The sequence below is a fragment of the Lytechinus pictus genome, chromosome 10, assembly GCF_037042905.1.
Source record: "Lytechinus pictus isolate F3 Inbred chromosome 10, Lp3.0, whole genome shotgun sequence".
NCBI classification, from domain to species: domain Eukaryota; kingdom Metazoa; phylum Echinodermata; class Echinoidea; order Temnopleuroida; family Toxopneustidae; genus Lytechinus; species Lytechinus pictus.
The window spans coordinates 21,877,510-21,893,160 of record NC_087254.1 but is presented as its reverse complement, the minus strand read 5'-3'; the positions used below and the strand labels follow the sequence as shown (position 1 = coordinate 21,893,160).

The following is a 15,651-nucleotide window of genomic DNA, read 5'->3' as shown; positions in this document are numbered from 1 at the left end:
TATTTAAGAAAATCTCCTTGCAGTAGAATGCTCAGAGGAGTATATAGTGATATCTCTATTGATCCACTCCCCCGCCCCACCCCCCAAAATATACTCATGAACACTACTTCTCAGGAGTGGCCTTTAGACACACTTTCCTGTATTTGATCTTTGACAACAGATTGAAATGATTCCAAACCATGTACATCACATATCAGTTTCAACATTTTATTTTTAAAATATAGCTTTACATAGAAAAAATATACTACATATACCATCTTATAAGTATATACTTTGATATTTAATTTTCATTTATTTTATTTTGACATGGTAGATATACATCAGCCAAAGGCTGTTCTTCAGAACATCCATGTATAACAAACAGGGCTGTCTGAAAGTATAAGCATCTCTCACAACAAAACATTTCATCTATTAAGAATAGTAAATAAAATACACAAACTTTCAAAAAATGTGTAATATTCATAGATGATACAAATGTTCTGTTTTTAGTGATACAGATTTAACAAAATATATGCAATTTTCCAAGTACAAAATATGATATATATTTATATGAATAGTGCGTTATTTAACATAAAAATTACAAAGGTTCACAAAAGCCTTTAAAAGCATCGTCAGCTTCATCCTGTAAGTGTGAGATAAAAGTCAACTTATCTATTGTTTTTTATTGACCTTGGATGAATTTCCGTAATGTGATTTCGCCCTATTTTCAATTGTTAATAAAAAGTATTATTTTTCATCCAATTTTAACAATCTTGACCAATGTCATTTTGTAGAGAGAGGTCTGAACTACAAGACTAAGTGGTGTTTGACCTTAGATAACCCCCTCTAGGATTCAGGGGTGTGAGTGGTCACAAATAAAAAGATCTGAAAAAAGCTGAAAGGTATTGAATAAGTCTGAAATAGAAAGAGCTCCCATACTTTTTGTACAGAGGAAAGCCAAATATAAGCTGAAATTCAGCTGAAAATCAAAACAAAAAAATCTGAACTCTAACACCCCTGAGGATTACAATTGCCATCTGTTCTGTATTACCACATTCCGGAGAGCTTCATACTCACATATTCATCATCACTATAATCGCAAATATCGTCAAGATTCAAGATGCCTAAGAGGCAAGGATATATTAAGAAAAGAAAGGGGTTCATGGGGGGTACCACATCATGTGGTTAAATGGCAGAAAATGGGACAGGAGACCGAAGAAGAGCCAATAAATGATCCAGTGTGGGTAAGGAAGCTTCAGGCTGGAATTTCTGATCCCAGTCCCATCATGTGCAGCTTGAGAGGGCAGCTATCTCATTGATGGTGGACTGCTGGCAGCTGCTCTTGGCAATGCTCATACATGTCCAGGAGGTAAGTTTTATGGAGTTTTAAACTATTCATCATACTCTCTTTAGGAGTTCCTCCTGTGGCCGACCACAGTTTTCAGACCCATTTGGCTCATCTCTCTTCAAAGTCTACAGAGGTATTAATTGGGACATCATACATGCTAGTATTTATACAAGGCTTTTTTTTCTCTCCTTTTGCTTTCTAGGTTTGTGAGCAACAGATGTGTGAAGCTGCCCAACGCCTCTGGAGGGCTGCTATGGAGGAAGACGGCAGCATGAGGGGAATGTGGTGGAAATGGCAGTGTCATTTGATGGGACATGGCATAGGCATGGCCATCGTTCCAATCATGGGGTGGCATTGGTAATTTCTATGGATACTGGGGAGGTATTAGATTGTGAAGTTTTATCTAAGATATGTAAGGAGTGCGTCATCAGTACTGCCCAGACGGCGAATGGTGAGAGTACAAAAATAAAGGCAGTATGGTAGACAAAGACCATTACCTTGATGTGGTGTTTCTTTATCTACACTTGCCTATATTCAAGCGACTTAGTGCTTCAGACCTCATAGAGAGGTGCCTATCGGTATCGTTTAAGAGAAAAATAGTTCCGGCAGCGCGCGTGTCGTTTGTGTGTGCGTGCTTTGTGCGGGCGGGTTGTAAAAAGTGTATTAAAATAAAAACCATTTTCATTTTAGTTTTTACCTGAGTACCGAACAGTCGCATGACGTAATTGCTCTGTTTTAAAATTGTAAAAATGGGTCACGCAATGTCTTCCGTTGATAGGATGGTAACCCCTCCCCCTTTGGAGGAAGAGGAGGGGGAGGAGGGTGCAAGTCCAGAGGATGTTTGGAAGTTAAAAGAATTTGGGTATTATCCTTATGTAAACCTCAAAGAACGCAAGAGACTGGTGGAAAGAGGCATGGCCGTTCCAAAGAGTTACAACCTGTGGAGAAAACTTGAAAAGCCCAAAAAGCGGCGCTATTATACCCGTTTGGAAAAAGGGAGGAGCGACCGTTGGTTTGGAATCATGGCCCCCAGTTCTCTTTTAAACTATAAAAATGCCTACAACCATGTCAAATTTAGAACCGAAAAGTATCGGCGCGGATTAAGGGAACCGATTGACAAATCTTTATGGAAAGTGTTCAAGGAAGAATTGGTGGACGAGGGTCCTTTAATCATCGATGACACGACACTTTCTCCTTGGTGTGATTGCTTCATCCCTCAACACCTCTAAAGCAACGGCAAGATCCAAGAAGACAGCACAAGCTCGCAAGCAGGTTAGGATGAAAAGCTTAAACTATGGACACAAAAAAGTTTGCAGAAATGTCTTCTCCTACCTCATGGATATCGGTAATCATTGGTTCACTCGGTCACAACAATTTCAGAAGCATGGTCTTGTTCCATGCAGGAAGAAATAAGGTAATTTACTTTTTTTTTATATTAAAAAACTATCAAAATCTGGTTGACATTTCAAGAGTAAAAGTTAACATGCTCTTCAGTTTTCAATGTGTTCATTTTATTATTATTTGGACTGCATTTATTCAATCCTCATCCATAGCATTTTTGTTTTAGTCATACGAGTATGTGAGCAACTCTATAGACAATAATACAAGAAGTTTTGATTTCCATTTATTTTTTATTTTATCACTGAATGCTGAAATTATGCAAATGAATATTTTCACTTTGTTTCTTACGAGATGGCAGACATGAAAAAAATCCTTGTGCCTGGATCAGGTTAAGAGTGTAGTTCGTTTCATCTTGAACTAAACCACACAGAATTGCATTCTACTACCAGGAAGGATTCCTTGTGTGAAGTCTGCTGATGTGAAGCTTCTTCCTACATGTGATACGAAGGCTAAGGTATAAACATAATTTATGTATTAGTTCTGTACTTCTAAACTGATGGTTTAAAGACTGCTTGTAGCGAATTTTGATATTTTTTTAACATCATGAGGCGTGGCTAAAAAATGCTACGTCGCTTTAGCAGACGTGGTAATTCGGAAGGGGGCGAAATCCAAAATTTAATTAGTTAGCATTCTTCTTCTTAGAGTTGATTGGAAAGCATCTTCCATTTCAGTTCACCCGTTTTGTGCAACATATTTCCTGTATTGAAATTTCTTGTAACAAACTGTGTCAGTGGCATAGACGCTTTCGCTGTTTTGTGATCTTTTTGGTTATCGTTTTAACCCATTCCTAGCTCTTAGAGAACGCTTCCCATTTAAAAATCTATTTTCCTTATCTGGGAACATATCTGCATATCAGTGTTATCCGTTTGTTAGCCTTTTCAGTTGTTGGGAGTCACAGTTTAACCTCAAGACTTATCAATTTCATCGCCTCCCCTGCATTATTCCAATCATGCCGAAGGTTAAGCCAAGCAAAAAGTCCAACCAGAGGAAATCTACTCGTCGTTCAGTCTGGGATGCCACCAGCCAGCCTGCTCTTGTCCACCTCAAGACAGACCTCGGCCAAGTTTATAGTTCAACACGGAAGTCCAGCTGCTGGAAGTTCGGCATCAGCGACCAACGGTGAGTTCGGGGCAATGGGGGTTCCTGGCCTCTTGTAACTTCTCCACAAGAGCCGGTCATTTCCCAAATTCAATCTCAAGCTCCCCCTTCCATCCCTCCTGCCCCTGTGGCTGAGGAGCTTTATAGTCATGATAGTAATACACCAGCCCTCAACCCTCCTTTTCCTACGCAGCCAGATATGCTTATCTGCGTGTGTGATGTTTTGGGCGGTGAGGTGCATTCTAGTGTTAAGGAGAAGATTTGGAAGGGTTTGTGGAGTTAGGATTGCTAAAGAGGGAAAGCTTAAGTGAGGAAAATTCCCAGTTGCAGGCTTTCAGCCTTTGTGCCACCGGGTTGGCTTTAATACTTAGCCCACTAAAGCAAGGCTCCAGCAATCGCTAGCATAGAGCAGTGGACTTCTGCTTTCCTTATTTACGTCCATATACTTGGAGTGGCACTGCATGTGTGAGCACAAGCTCCTCAAATATATGGATATCGCTCGCTCTTTAGTGCGTTTTGGAGGGTTCAATTGGCATGCTTTTGACATTCAATTTCGGTTAAGTCAGGCCCGACATACACATCGTTCCTGGGCTGTCATAGACACCGAACGCCTTTCAATAACTTCCGCTGCTCCCCGGTAGGGCTCGTCCCCAAGCGAAATCCGGGATAATTCCATCTTATTCAGCATCTATCCTCTCCTCATGGGGCTTCGGTTAATGATCACATTGATTCCGATTTATGTTCCGTGAATTACACTTCATTTGACAAGGCAATTGATCTCATTGCTCACTAGGGAGTTAATGCTCTCATGGGAAAAACCAATATCAAATCCACTTTTTGTTTACTGATTTTGACCTTCTGGGGTTTTGCATTAATGGCGTGTATTACTTTGATATTTTTAATGCTTGCCAATGGACTGCTTAATTTCATATGCCCATTGTGAGCGTTATAGCACCTTTCTCTAATTATGTTGCCGTAAAGTGTTATTTCCTGGTTCAAAAAATTTCTGACTTTGGAGAATGTACTTCGGTGATGTACGAATTTAGAATTAACATAATTATTTCATATCCTTTTTTTAAACACAGACCAATATACCTGAGGAAGAAAAGTCTTCAGCACTTTGCCAACAAGAACTTCATCTGGAAGCTGCAAGATGAGAGAGGGCCCATTATAACCAAAGTAGATTGTTGAAGGACTTGGAATTCAACGTCTTCAACAATCTAGACCGTGTTCCAAGCCTGTATCCTTTCACTATAGTTTCGATTTCGCACAACAGGTCCATTATCCACATAATCCTCGTCAGTCAGGTCCTATACATTTTAAAACTACAAGAAAATGCCTCGTTTTTGTTATGGCTGCGGAGGGTTTGCCAAATCAAGTAAATTATCTGGTTGATGAGGCATGTTGATGAAGTTGTTGAGGGGGCCAATGTAATGATAAGCTACATTCATCATTTCTTTGAACATTTTGCGATAGGAGAACAACATTTGCAGCTCAATGCTGACAATTGTACAGGCCAAAACAAAAACAATCTAAAGCTCCAAAACCTGTTGTGGTAACTCTTATCATGGGCTGCATAAATCAGCAGTTGCATCTTTTATTCTAGTTCAACATAGTGAAGCACCCTTTTGATGCTAAATGTTTTAAGTACTACCCCCACCCCCTCCCCTTTGTAGGGATACTGAACATCCAGAATAAGATGGTCAGAACAGAGTTTTTGTGACATTTGTACATACTGGAGAGAGAGCGAATAAGCGAGCCAGATAGTCATTACCCTATATTGTTGTTAGCAACCTATCACAGACCTGTGCTGGACCTGCCAGAACAAAAATTTGATGATACGACAGGTAACATGTTTTTATTTTATAGAAATAAAGTGTTATTTCCAGGTTCAAAAAATTTCGGACTTTAGAGAATGTACTTTGGTGATGTACGAATTAAAATCATTATTTCATATCATTTTTTAAACACAGATCAATGTACCTGAGGAAGGAAAGTCTGCAGCACTTTGCCAACAAGAACTTCATCTGGAAGCTGCAAGATGAGAGAGGGAACATTATAACCAAAGTAGATTGCTGAAGGACTTGGAATTCAACATCTTCAACAATCTAGACCGTGTTCCAAGCCTGTATCCTTTCACTATAGTTTCAATTTCGCACAACAGGTCCATTATCCACATAATCCTAATCAGTCAGGTCCCATACATTTTAAAACTACAAGAAAATGCCTCGTTTTTGTTATGGCTGCGGAGGGTTTGCCAAATCAAGTAAATTATCTGGTTGATGAGGCATGTTGATGAGGGTGCCAATGTAATGATCCGCTACATTCGACATTTCTTTGTACATTTTGCGATAGGAGAACATTTGCAGCTCAATGCTGACAATTGTACAGGCCAAAACAAAAACAATCTAAAGCTCCAAAACCTGTTGTGGTAACTCTTATCATGGGCTGCATAAATCAGCAGTTGCGTCTTTTATTCTAGTTCAACATAGTGAAGCACCCTTTTGATGCTAAATGTTTTAAGTACTACCCCCACCCCCTCCCCTTTGTAGGGATACTGAACATCCAGAATAAGATGGTCAGAACAGAGTTTTTGTGACATTTGTACATACTGGAGGAGAGAGAGCGGATAAGCGGGCCTGTGGTCAGTTCTGGGTAGTGTGATTCGGGGTCTGGTGGACATTATTCTTAGAAATAATGACGTGAATGACGTAGGAGTATTTAGAGGAAAATTTTATGGACTCTTCTATCTTTGCTACCCTAAAGGGACGAGGAATTAATTTTTACTGGTTTTTATTTGTTATAGAGATGACCAAGGATCAACAATTATCACTAGTTAAAATATACACAACTCTTCCCCAAAATAATGATATTGTTTGAAAATACCTTTATACAGCACTGGAGGCATCCTCTTCACAACTCTTGAGATGGAGAGAAAGCATCTTCCTTCACTAATTCCAGATTTTCCTGATTCTTAGGTCAATGATTAACCCGACCATAAATAGCGTCCTTAATTTATTTCTGCACTGAGACCCTCAACATGCTCAATGTTATGTTAGTTTTAATGTCATGATTAGTCTTGAAAAGTAGTGTTTGACAACTGTTTTTAAGAAATTTTCAGTCAATTAAGCTTTGAGTATCATCTGAACTATACATTCACATCATTTTGAATAACTATGTAACTTGTCGTTACATTATTTTCTTATCTTTGTAAATATCATTTACATAATGTTCATTTATTAGTTTAGAATTAAAGGAACACACATCCTATATAGTGTGTATGTTAGTTTATTTTATTATATTTACATTAGTTAATGACATAGTGTGAATGTTGTTGATTCTGTGATGTGTGATTATTACATATAAAAATAATTACAACACGAGTATATATCAAATTTCTACCTCTGTAGACGGACAGGGTGGGATTCTTTGTATCAAATCCTTCCGCTGCACTGTTTTATATTGTTAAGTAACAGATCCTCCCCCACCCAAAACGTTCCTGTGCTACACTACACTAGCAAGTGCCCTGCACTTCCTAAAGGACCTACTTCTTTCTTCAAGAATAGCAAACAATGCTTCTGTAGAGACGATTTTGCAGGTCCATTCACCACAAAATTAAACACCCAGGTCCCATACATTAAAAAAAATACTAGAAAATGCAGTTTTAACATGGCCGCAGAGAGTCTGCCAAATCCTGTAAATTATTTGTTTGATGAGGCAGCAAGTTGTGGAAAGGGGGCCAATTAAGTTAGAAGCTGCATTTATCACTTTCTTGTCGAGATTTTGAGGATGGGAAGAACAACATTTGAAGCTCAATGCTGGCAATTGTACAGGGCAAAACAAAAACAATCTAAAGCTCTAATACCTGTGGCACAATACCCCACCGTCCAGGCTGTCTGGAACGAAACGAATATAACAAAGTTATATTTGCCATTATAATAAAAGATGTTAATTTTACATTCTTATTTATCATCTATTGCTTTTTACTTCATAGATCAATTAGCAAAATAAAGAATGGCTGCCATAATCATTGCAATGAGATAACATTTCAGATATTCAAAACAAAATAATCAGCAAAACATCTGCTCCATAAAAGGATCTATTGATTATATAGTATATAGTAGACCCCCTCCCCATTCAAAGATTATTTTGCCGAGGTTAAAGGTGAACACTTAGAAAAAGCCAAGCACACAACTATGACATGTGTAACCGAGGGCCATTCACAAAAATATGAATTCTGTTAGAATTTGTCTATTACAACAAAAAATAGATAACCACAAGTCAACACTGAACATGAAGCCTTGACTGATTAGTAACTGTGTTAAGTGGCAACTGCTTGTTTACAGATGTGTATCTCATCCAGTTGAGCTACCTGTACCTCTATCTTGCAGAATGAGAAGAGTTTGCTGTCTTTCAGCTTTGTACCAAACAATAGAATGAAGAGTAGTATTCCATACTTGAGGTTCCCATAGACTTGGTGTTACCATCCACTCCCTCATACACCAGTACTAGAGAAGCAAAAGATAAAAAAGGAAATATTACTTCATGAGTAATACCAACATTTTTCATAGGGTAGACTGAACCACCTTTATCTCCTCATAGGCGACATTAGAGAATGTGGTTCAAAAGATAAGAAAAACCTTGGATTGTCATGTTGGGCCAAAAATTGCTACCCCCCCCATGATTTCATGTACAACTCCAATAATTCTAATATGTATCAATATTTATTTCCTTTTTTACAATTTTATGCATGTTGTGATAAAAATATTGTTACCCAACACATCTAATTTTATAAAAGTCATTGCAATTCTTTTCAAAATATACTAAGTTTTGAGAGGAACAAGTCATAAAACATTGGCTCAACTTCCTCGTACACTGGGAAAAAAAAATATGCGGTTTTTTTTTTTGGGGGGGGGAGGGGCGAGGCAGATTCTACCCCAGCCCCCTTCCTAGTGCTTCGTCATTTAAATTTTTCACACGACACTATTCTTATGTTGTCCATTTAGAACAAACACATAATTAATTTATTTTTAAATAGTAAATCTTGATCATTTTATTAATGGCTGTGCCATCTTGGAACATAGTACACAACTCAGAGAGTTGAAGTGAGTGTCTTGTATCAGAATATTACTATAAGACATCAATGTATTCAGACAAGAGGTGTCAGAGAAGTAACTCATCATGTACAAGACAAATATCAAAGGACATTAAAATAATAATCAGTTGAAGAAAAAAAAAGATTAAACCATCCTAAATCCTTTTCCATACTTTTTGTACATGTTATGTGCCTGTCAAGAGAATTAGATTAAAGGAAAGCAGAAAATTGAAGAGTTTACTATATGTACAACAAGAGGGGATGGTATCATACTAACCTATGAAGATTTACTGGATGTCATGAACATGTTTGTGTTGGTAGATGTTCGGTTTTCAAAACCTTCATAACCTCCATTTCATGCAAGAACAGCAGTAGTGGAAGACAATACTAACAAACCTGAATGACATTCATCTGATGTGAGAAAAAGGTGGGGGGAAAAGAAATCAGAATAAAATGTGTTACAATTTTAAGTTATTGTGTTATTACTATAACTGAAAATTTTGACAATTTCTGAAAGAGACAATCTAAAATTTGCTGTGATCAATTCAATCCATTATCAATCATCGTAATCACATCAGGGTTTATTGAAAAAAAAAAACACCACATATAAAATTTTCAAATCATAGACTTTTGGTTAAACAAGACAAACAATATATGCTTTACTTCATTGCAATCTTACAAAATTTCTAATATTGCAGATTTAAAAAAAATTCAAATTAGTCCAAACTAAAAAAACCAAAATATATCTATATAAATATGAGCCTTAAAATGCCAATTTTTTAGTGTCAATGATTGCAAACATGATAGGGGGAATCTAAAATTAAACTTAATTGTTGATCAGGGTTGGATTGAACACTCACTTATCAGTCAGACGGCAATTCCTGGGTCATCATATCAACAACTATCCACTCTAATACCAATTGAAATTAAAACATCAAATTTATACATCAAATCTCACAAAATTAAGCTATTTAACACTCTCTGAAAATTCACAGGCTAAGAGCCATCATGCTCTAGCAATTAAATGTACGCTTGATTATTCTAAATTTGACGTAAGGGAGGGGGAGATGAGACCATGTTGGCAACTTTTGAGTTATTTTCAAGAGCTTGCACTGACCAAAAGAATACTCGCCTTTTACTTGATGGCCTGATTCTACACTGATGGATTATCAACTGGATCACATGGATGAAAATAAACCTCAACATGCTGAACCAAATGCAAACATGAGAACTGATGAATCATTGACAAGATTGTGTAGATAAAACAGAGCTCCGTCAGCTGAAAGGAAAGCAAGAATAGAGACAATGAATGTGATGAAGAGAATTCAAAGAAATGTAGGGGGTTATTCCTTTTTGGGTCCTTAGGTTCATTCATTCTTTAATCTGGTAAGTCAATGAGACAATTACGTACCCACTTCATTTACCCTGCAAAAGATCAATCAGGCATTATATGCCAACATCTGTTTTCATTCCAATTACTACACATAAATCACTTTGACGTGAGTGATCTATAAACCGATCCCATTTCAAAGCAATGAAACTTATGGCAGCCATAGCTGGGGTACACTGGGCTTTCAGCCAATCCGAAATGAGCTAGGTGCTCATATGTACATTTTCGTAACATATTCTAGAAGCCCCCAGTCAAGGGCGCCATTAGACAAAACGCTCAATCCGAATTCGTCTAAAGGTAAACTTGCATTAGTCAAATAGTGGCCTAAGATTTAAGCATTTTTTTTAAAACCAGAATATGCAATTTCTGCTAATTACATCTTCTTAGGGGGTGATGCTGAAAATACTTTGCAAATTTACAAGTGATATATCAATTTTCACAAAAGCAAATCAATTCATATTTGTTGATGCAAGAAGCAGACCATCAATCTATTGTAAACTTTTGAGGATATGCATGACTTTCAATTGATTTTGGGACCTGAAATTGACTTGCGATTAATTGCAAGTTGCTTGCAACACTCCATTAGTCAAATTTCTTCTCAGCAGAATCGATTTCTGTGGTCCATAAAGATTTGACCTATGCACAATTAGCCATATCTTATTTTTCATTTTATTTTCTTAAGAGATGTTGATCAGGGTTGGATTGAACCATCAGTATTATTCAGACGGCAATTCCTGGGTCATCATATCAACACACAATTCCATATCTACATAGTATTTCATTGGCGACAACCAACCATATTTGAGAATCAACATGGTTACCCCATCCTGTACAAATTCACTGCCTGGCCCTTCCAAATTTCAGTTAAACTCACTAGAAATGGTATATTCATTGCCGATGGTTTAGCGCGTAAGAAAGGTTCACCAGTCGTTCTTAAAGCCACTCTTAACTTACAAACAGCTTTATGAAATGGATCCCTGGTTTTCAATAACACATTACAAGTATTTTTTTTTCTTTTCCTTTGACAATCAGGTATTCTAGAACTGCATACATTTACTGCTGGAGTCAAAGAATTGAAGATCTGTCAAGGCCAGTTGAAAACTGATGAACATCAATAGACAGGATGGACGAGGGGTGAATGCCTTGGTCAGCTGAAACAATAACAAGAACAAGGATCGTTTCAATATGGGAAAAATGGAGCAAATATTAATCAAAACATGTACTGTAAATCATGAAGTTGTCTTTAGTCATGTGGGCTGAGTAATTGTCATTGATCAGGGTTGGATTGAACCATCACTTATTATTCAGACGGCAATTCCTGGGTCATCATATCAATAACTTCTCACAATTTTTGTCTTTTCAGAATGAGCCACCATTTGCTAGTCGACAATAAATAGAACAAATCAACGTTGACTCATTCATGTCATTCTTTGGTGTTTGTAAGTTTAACCCCCCAAATATTGTGCTATTTTGACTGCATGATCATGGCAAAAATTGGCATGCATATTATCCATGGCATGGCATAATCTGCAAGACAGGAAAGTAAATTTCTTCTAATTATGTCAATTTATGCATAAAATCAAAGGTTTACTCTCATCACCTTTATTAGACCCGAAATACTGTTTTGTTTACAGGCACTTTGTAGGAGTCTTACAAAATTTTACATCAAATTTTTTCTATACATTGTGAAAAAAAAAATTCTTACATATTTCTTTGTTTACTTCTCACCTTTGACCATCTGAATTCAATGGCCTTGGAACAAGTTGATGAACTCGGCTACTACTACACAAAGATGAAGGGGGTGACATCCAGGCACTGGAAAAGGGAAAAACAAAATAAAATTACAAAATATAAGTATACAGATATGGGGAATGTGAAAGACTAATAAAAATAATGTCATATTTTACCCAAGGGAGCCATTTCAGTTCTGAAAGCTGTTCTCCCAGCGGGCCCTGCTTAACATGATAATGTCATTATTACCCCGGCTTTAGCAGACTGATTTAGATATTTGTCTTTTTGATTGCTACATGTTTTGTTGTTGATCAGGGTTGGATTGAACCATCATTTTAATTCAGACGGCAATTCCTTAAACATCATATCAACAACTAATCGCCCTACAAAAGCTATAAGAGAGTATGATTTTAATTGATGTGCAGTCTTCTTCCTTTCCACATTACAAAGCTGTCGGATGTTCTGTATTTGTCTAAAACTTTATTTGAAATCATCTCTTAGTGCACAATTCATATTGAAGTTTGTAAAATATGATTAAGGATGGTCATGAATTTCCATCATTTTTCAAATCCAAACAGCCTACAATCTTACTTCTTAGGCTAAGTAGATCAAAACAAGAACAAGATCACCACACAGACATACCATGTCACCAAGATCACATAAGTCAAGAGAGCAATCATCAAATCTCCCTGAGCACAGTTCCATGTCAAAGCATCCCTGAAAGAATTAAAAAATACATATTTTACATGAAAATCGGAATCATTAAATTTCTTATGACACTTGAATAATTTCTCTTAGTGGGTACCTGCTCAACGTTGTTATTGGGAGTTATGTTGCATCATAGCACAGAAGATTACATGTGAGCTATGGAATAACAGTGACTACCTGGTATCGGTGTGCCATTAGATTCAGTAGTAAGCAAATGTTTTCTCATAAAAATGAATTTCGATCCGCTGAATTTACTCATCACAATCACATGGCAGTCACCTGTATATATCACTGAACTTATTTTGTTTTTGTTAACAAAATACACAAGAGGATGTCCAAATCTCACAATAATTTTTTCATGATGAATTTTAAGCAAGATTGTGCACGGCAGACTGGAAAGTTCTTCTATATATTTTTATTTCACTAGTAGATTCGTGTATTCAAAGGGGCAGTCAACCCTTGTAAACATAAGCAAAACATTTAAATGAATTTGAACAAAACCCTTTAAAAACAAGAGTATTCACTTTTCACAGTTAGATTCTTATGACTTCAGAAGGTTGCATATTTACATTTCAACAATGCTATAATGGATTTTCACAAAATCTTCAATCTCATTCTTTTCTAATATGCCTTTTATTTATCAAAACTAAATAAGACATCAGGGGGGACTTCCGAATCAACCAAGAGTACTACTTACCACATTTGATATTAAGTGTTTTCAGAATTTCTGGTCCCTTTCTCCCCCAGACTGCCTTGCCCATGCCCTGTACATTTCTGGTGGAAAGGAACTTGATCATGCTTTGGAAAAACTTTCAATCTGGTAGGTTCAGCATTGATGGATGTCTCATAACAAAAAACACCCCCACGTAGCAGCTCAGTTTGAAGTCTATCTTGCCCAGTCTTGCCTGCGATAAGAAAACGGTCAATACTTGATCACTCTGATCAAACATGAAGATATTCATCATGAAATGGTCAACTTTGCATACCTTACAACTTTATAGTTACCCCCCCCCCTCATTTTTTCTTGTTGGGCTATTGTCTTGTATCAGAATATTACTATAAGACATCAATGTATTCAGACAAGAGGTGTCAGAGAAGTAACTCATCATTTACAAGACATTCCAAAGATTTTTGTCCTTACCATTTATATATTTCACTATCACTATGTATATAAGTATGATGCAGCATTTTTGACAGATCTAAAATTTCTGTTTCTAGTTTAAACACCGCCCTTTTTCCTTCGCATCAACAAACTTTGCCATGGTCCAAGAGAGTTTCCCTATGAAAGCTAATCAATACTATGTAAGATTTGATGATATAACTACTTACCTCTCACAATGTCCTGACCTCCTTGCAGAACATCTTTAGACTCTGACCTTGACAAAGAAAGGATAAAATAAGAATCGATTTAGATGCTTCATCACAGAAGCTGTGCAAGTAAGAAATTCATCTATATTGACATTTGTCAGTAGTATTCACTTTCATTGAAATAACAAGGCTTGTCTAACAATTTTTTCACAACTAAAATCCCTGCATCATATTAGCTAGGATTAGGACATGATGTGAAGTCATAAATGCCTCAGGTGAGTAAGGATGTCTCCAACAAACATAGTTTGTCAGCTCCGTCTTGAAACTAAATAAAAGGTCATCATCACTGGCATATGACTCAAACATCATTAGGGTAAGATCAGCAATTTTCTTGAAATTTTTGTCGTCTTGTCTTTCTTAATCCCCAGTATCAAAGTATCAATTATGATGGCAAGGTAAATACTCTACCAATGGGTGGTTTCAAAAAGCGGTTTGCAATATACACACTTATACATGCAACTTTACAAATGACTGGTGACTCTCTTTGTGCCTGAAGATATATATAAAACCTGTGTTAGTGGCCACCCGCCTTTAGTGACCACTAAAATCGATTCCCATGAAGAAAGATTATGTGTATAAGAACCTGTCTATAGCAGCCACCTGCCAATAGTGACCACTAAAACTGATTCCCATGAAGGAAGATTGTGTGTATAAGAACCTGTCGATAGCAACCACCTGCCTATAGTGACCACTAAAACTGATTCCAATGAAGGCAGATTGTGTGTATAAGAACCTGTCTAGAGCAGCCACCTGCCTATAGTGACCACTAAAACTGATTCCAATGAAGGCAGATTGTGTGTATAAAGAACCTGTCTATAGCAGCCATCTGTCTATAAAGGCCACATTTTGTGTTTCCCTTGGGTGGTCACTATAGACATGTTTCACTGTATATCACTACTTACACGACTTAGCATCTTAGAACATGTTTTAGTGATTCAGTCTCACATAACTTTACAAAAAGCTATATGAAACGCCAGGTTCCTATTGCATAACATCTGTAGTTAATTAAGGAAAATAAAATTCCATTTGATTTTCCACCCATATCTGAGGCCTGTTTTTTTACATAATATAATATCTGGTGACAGCAACTTGCTATCACAACAAACATGGAAAACTTGCTTCTAAATATTACTTGCAGCTGCGGGGGTAGGTCTAGCCGAATTAGACACAATACTTTAGGTAACCCAATCATTGTGTGCAAACAATATGGCCTAGTCGGATCCACCGAGCCCTGTTGCTATGGTAGTTCAAATAAACGCAAACTATAAGTCTTTGTGGAACGTTCCCACAAGCTGCCACCAAGAGTTTGCACTTGACAAAATAAACAGGAAAAAAACATAAACTTCACTCACCAACTCATTCTCTTGAGAGAAATCGGCACAATTATACACATCAAAAATGGAATCCACGAGTAGGTTGCTGAAATGAATAAGCAAAAAGTTGTTGAATGCTTCATAAATGTTCAGTTCAAGTGGTAAGGTGATGATTATAATGATGATAATAATGCTGGGCAGAGAAGTATGAAGAAAGGGT

At 37.0% G+C, this 15,651-nt stretch overlaps 1 protein-coding gene across 5 annotated transcripts in view; it reads right to left on the bottom strand.

Moving 5' to 3' along the window:
• Positions 1–193: 193 nt before the first annotated feature.
• LOC129269983 (uncharacterized) overlaps positions 194–15,651 on the bottom strand; it is a 30,204-nt gene continuing 14,746 nt past the window's right edge. For 4 of the 5 annotated variants that reach the window (XR_010294857.1, XM_064105549.1, XM_064105551.1 and 1 more), the window contains 9 exons: positions 15,471–15,537; positions 14,080–14,126; positions 13,448–13,655; positions 12,685–12,759; positions 12,040–12,126; positions 11,363–11,462; positions 10,054–10,200; positions 9,199–9,332; positions 194–8,334 (listed from right to left, as the gene is read on the bottom strand). Coding sequence is in view for 3 of the 5 variants with exons in the window: in XM_064105549.1 (XP_063961619.1) it covers positions 13,459–13,655; positions 14,080–14,126; positions 15,471–15,537 (311 nt within the window). In the remaining 2 variants the exon portion in view is untranslated. The remainder of the gene's footprint in view (positions 8,335–9,198; positions 9,333–10,053; positions 10,201–11,362; positions 11,463–12,039; positions 12,127–12,684; positions 12,760–13,447; positions 13,656–14,079; positions 14,127–15,470; positions 15,538–15,651) is intronic. The other variant, XR_010294858.1, reaches the window with a different exon arrangement.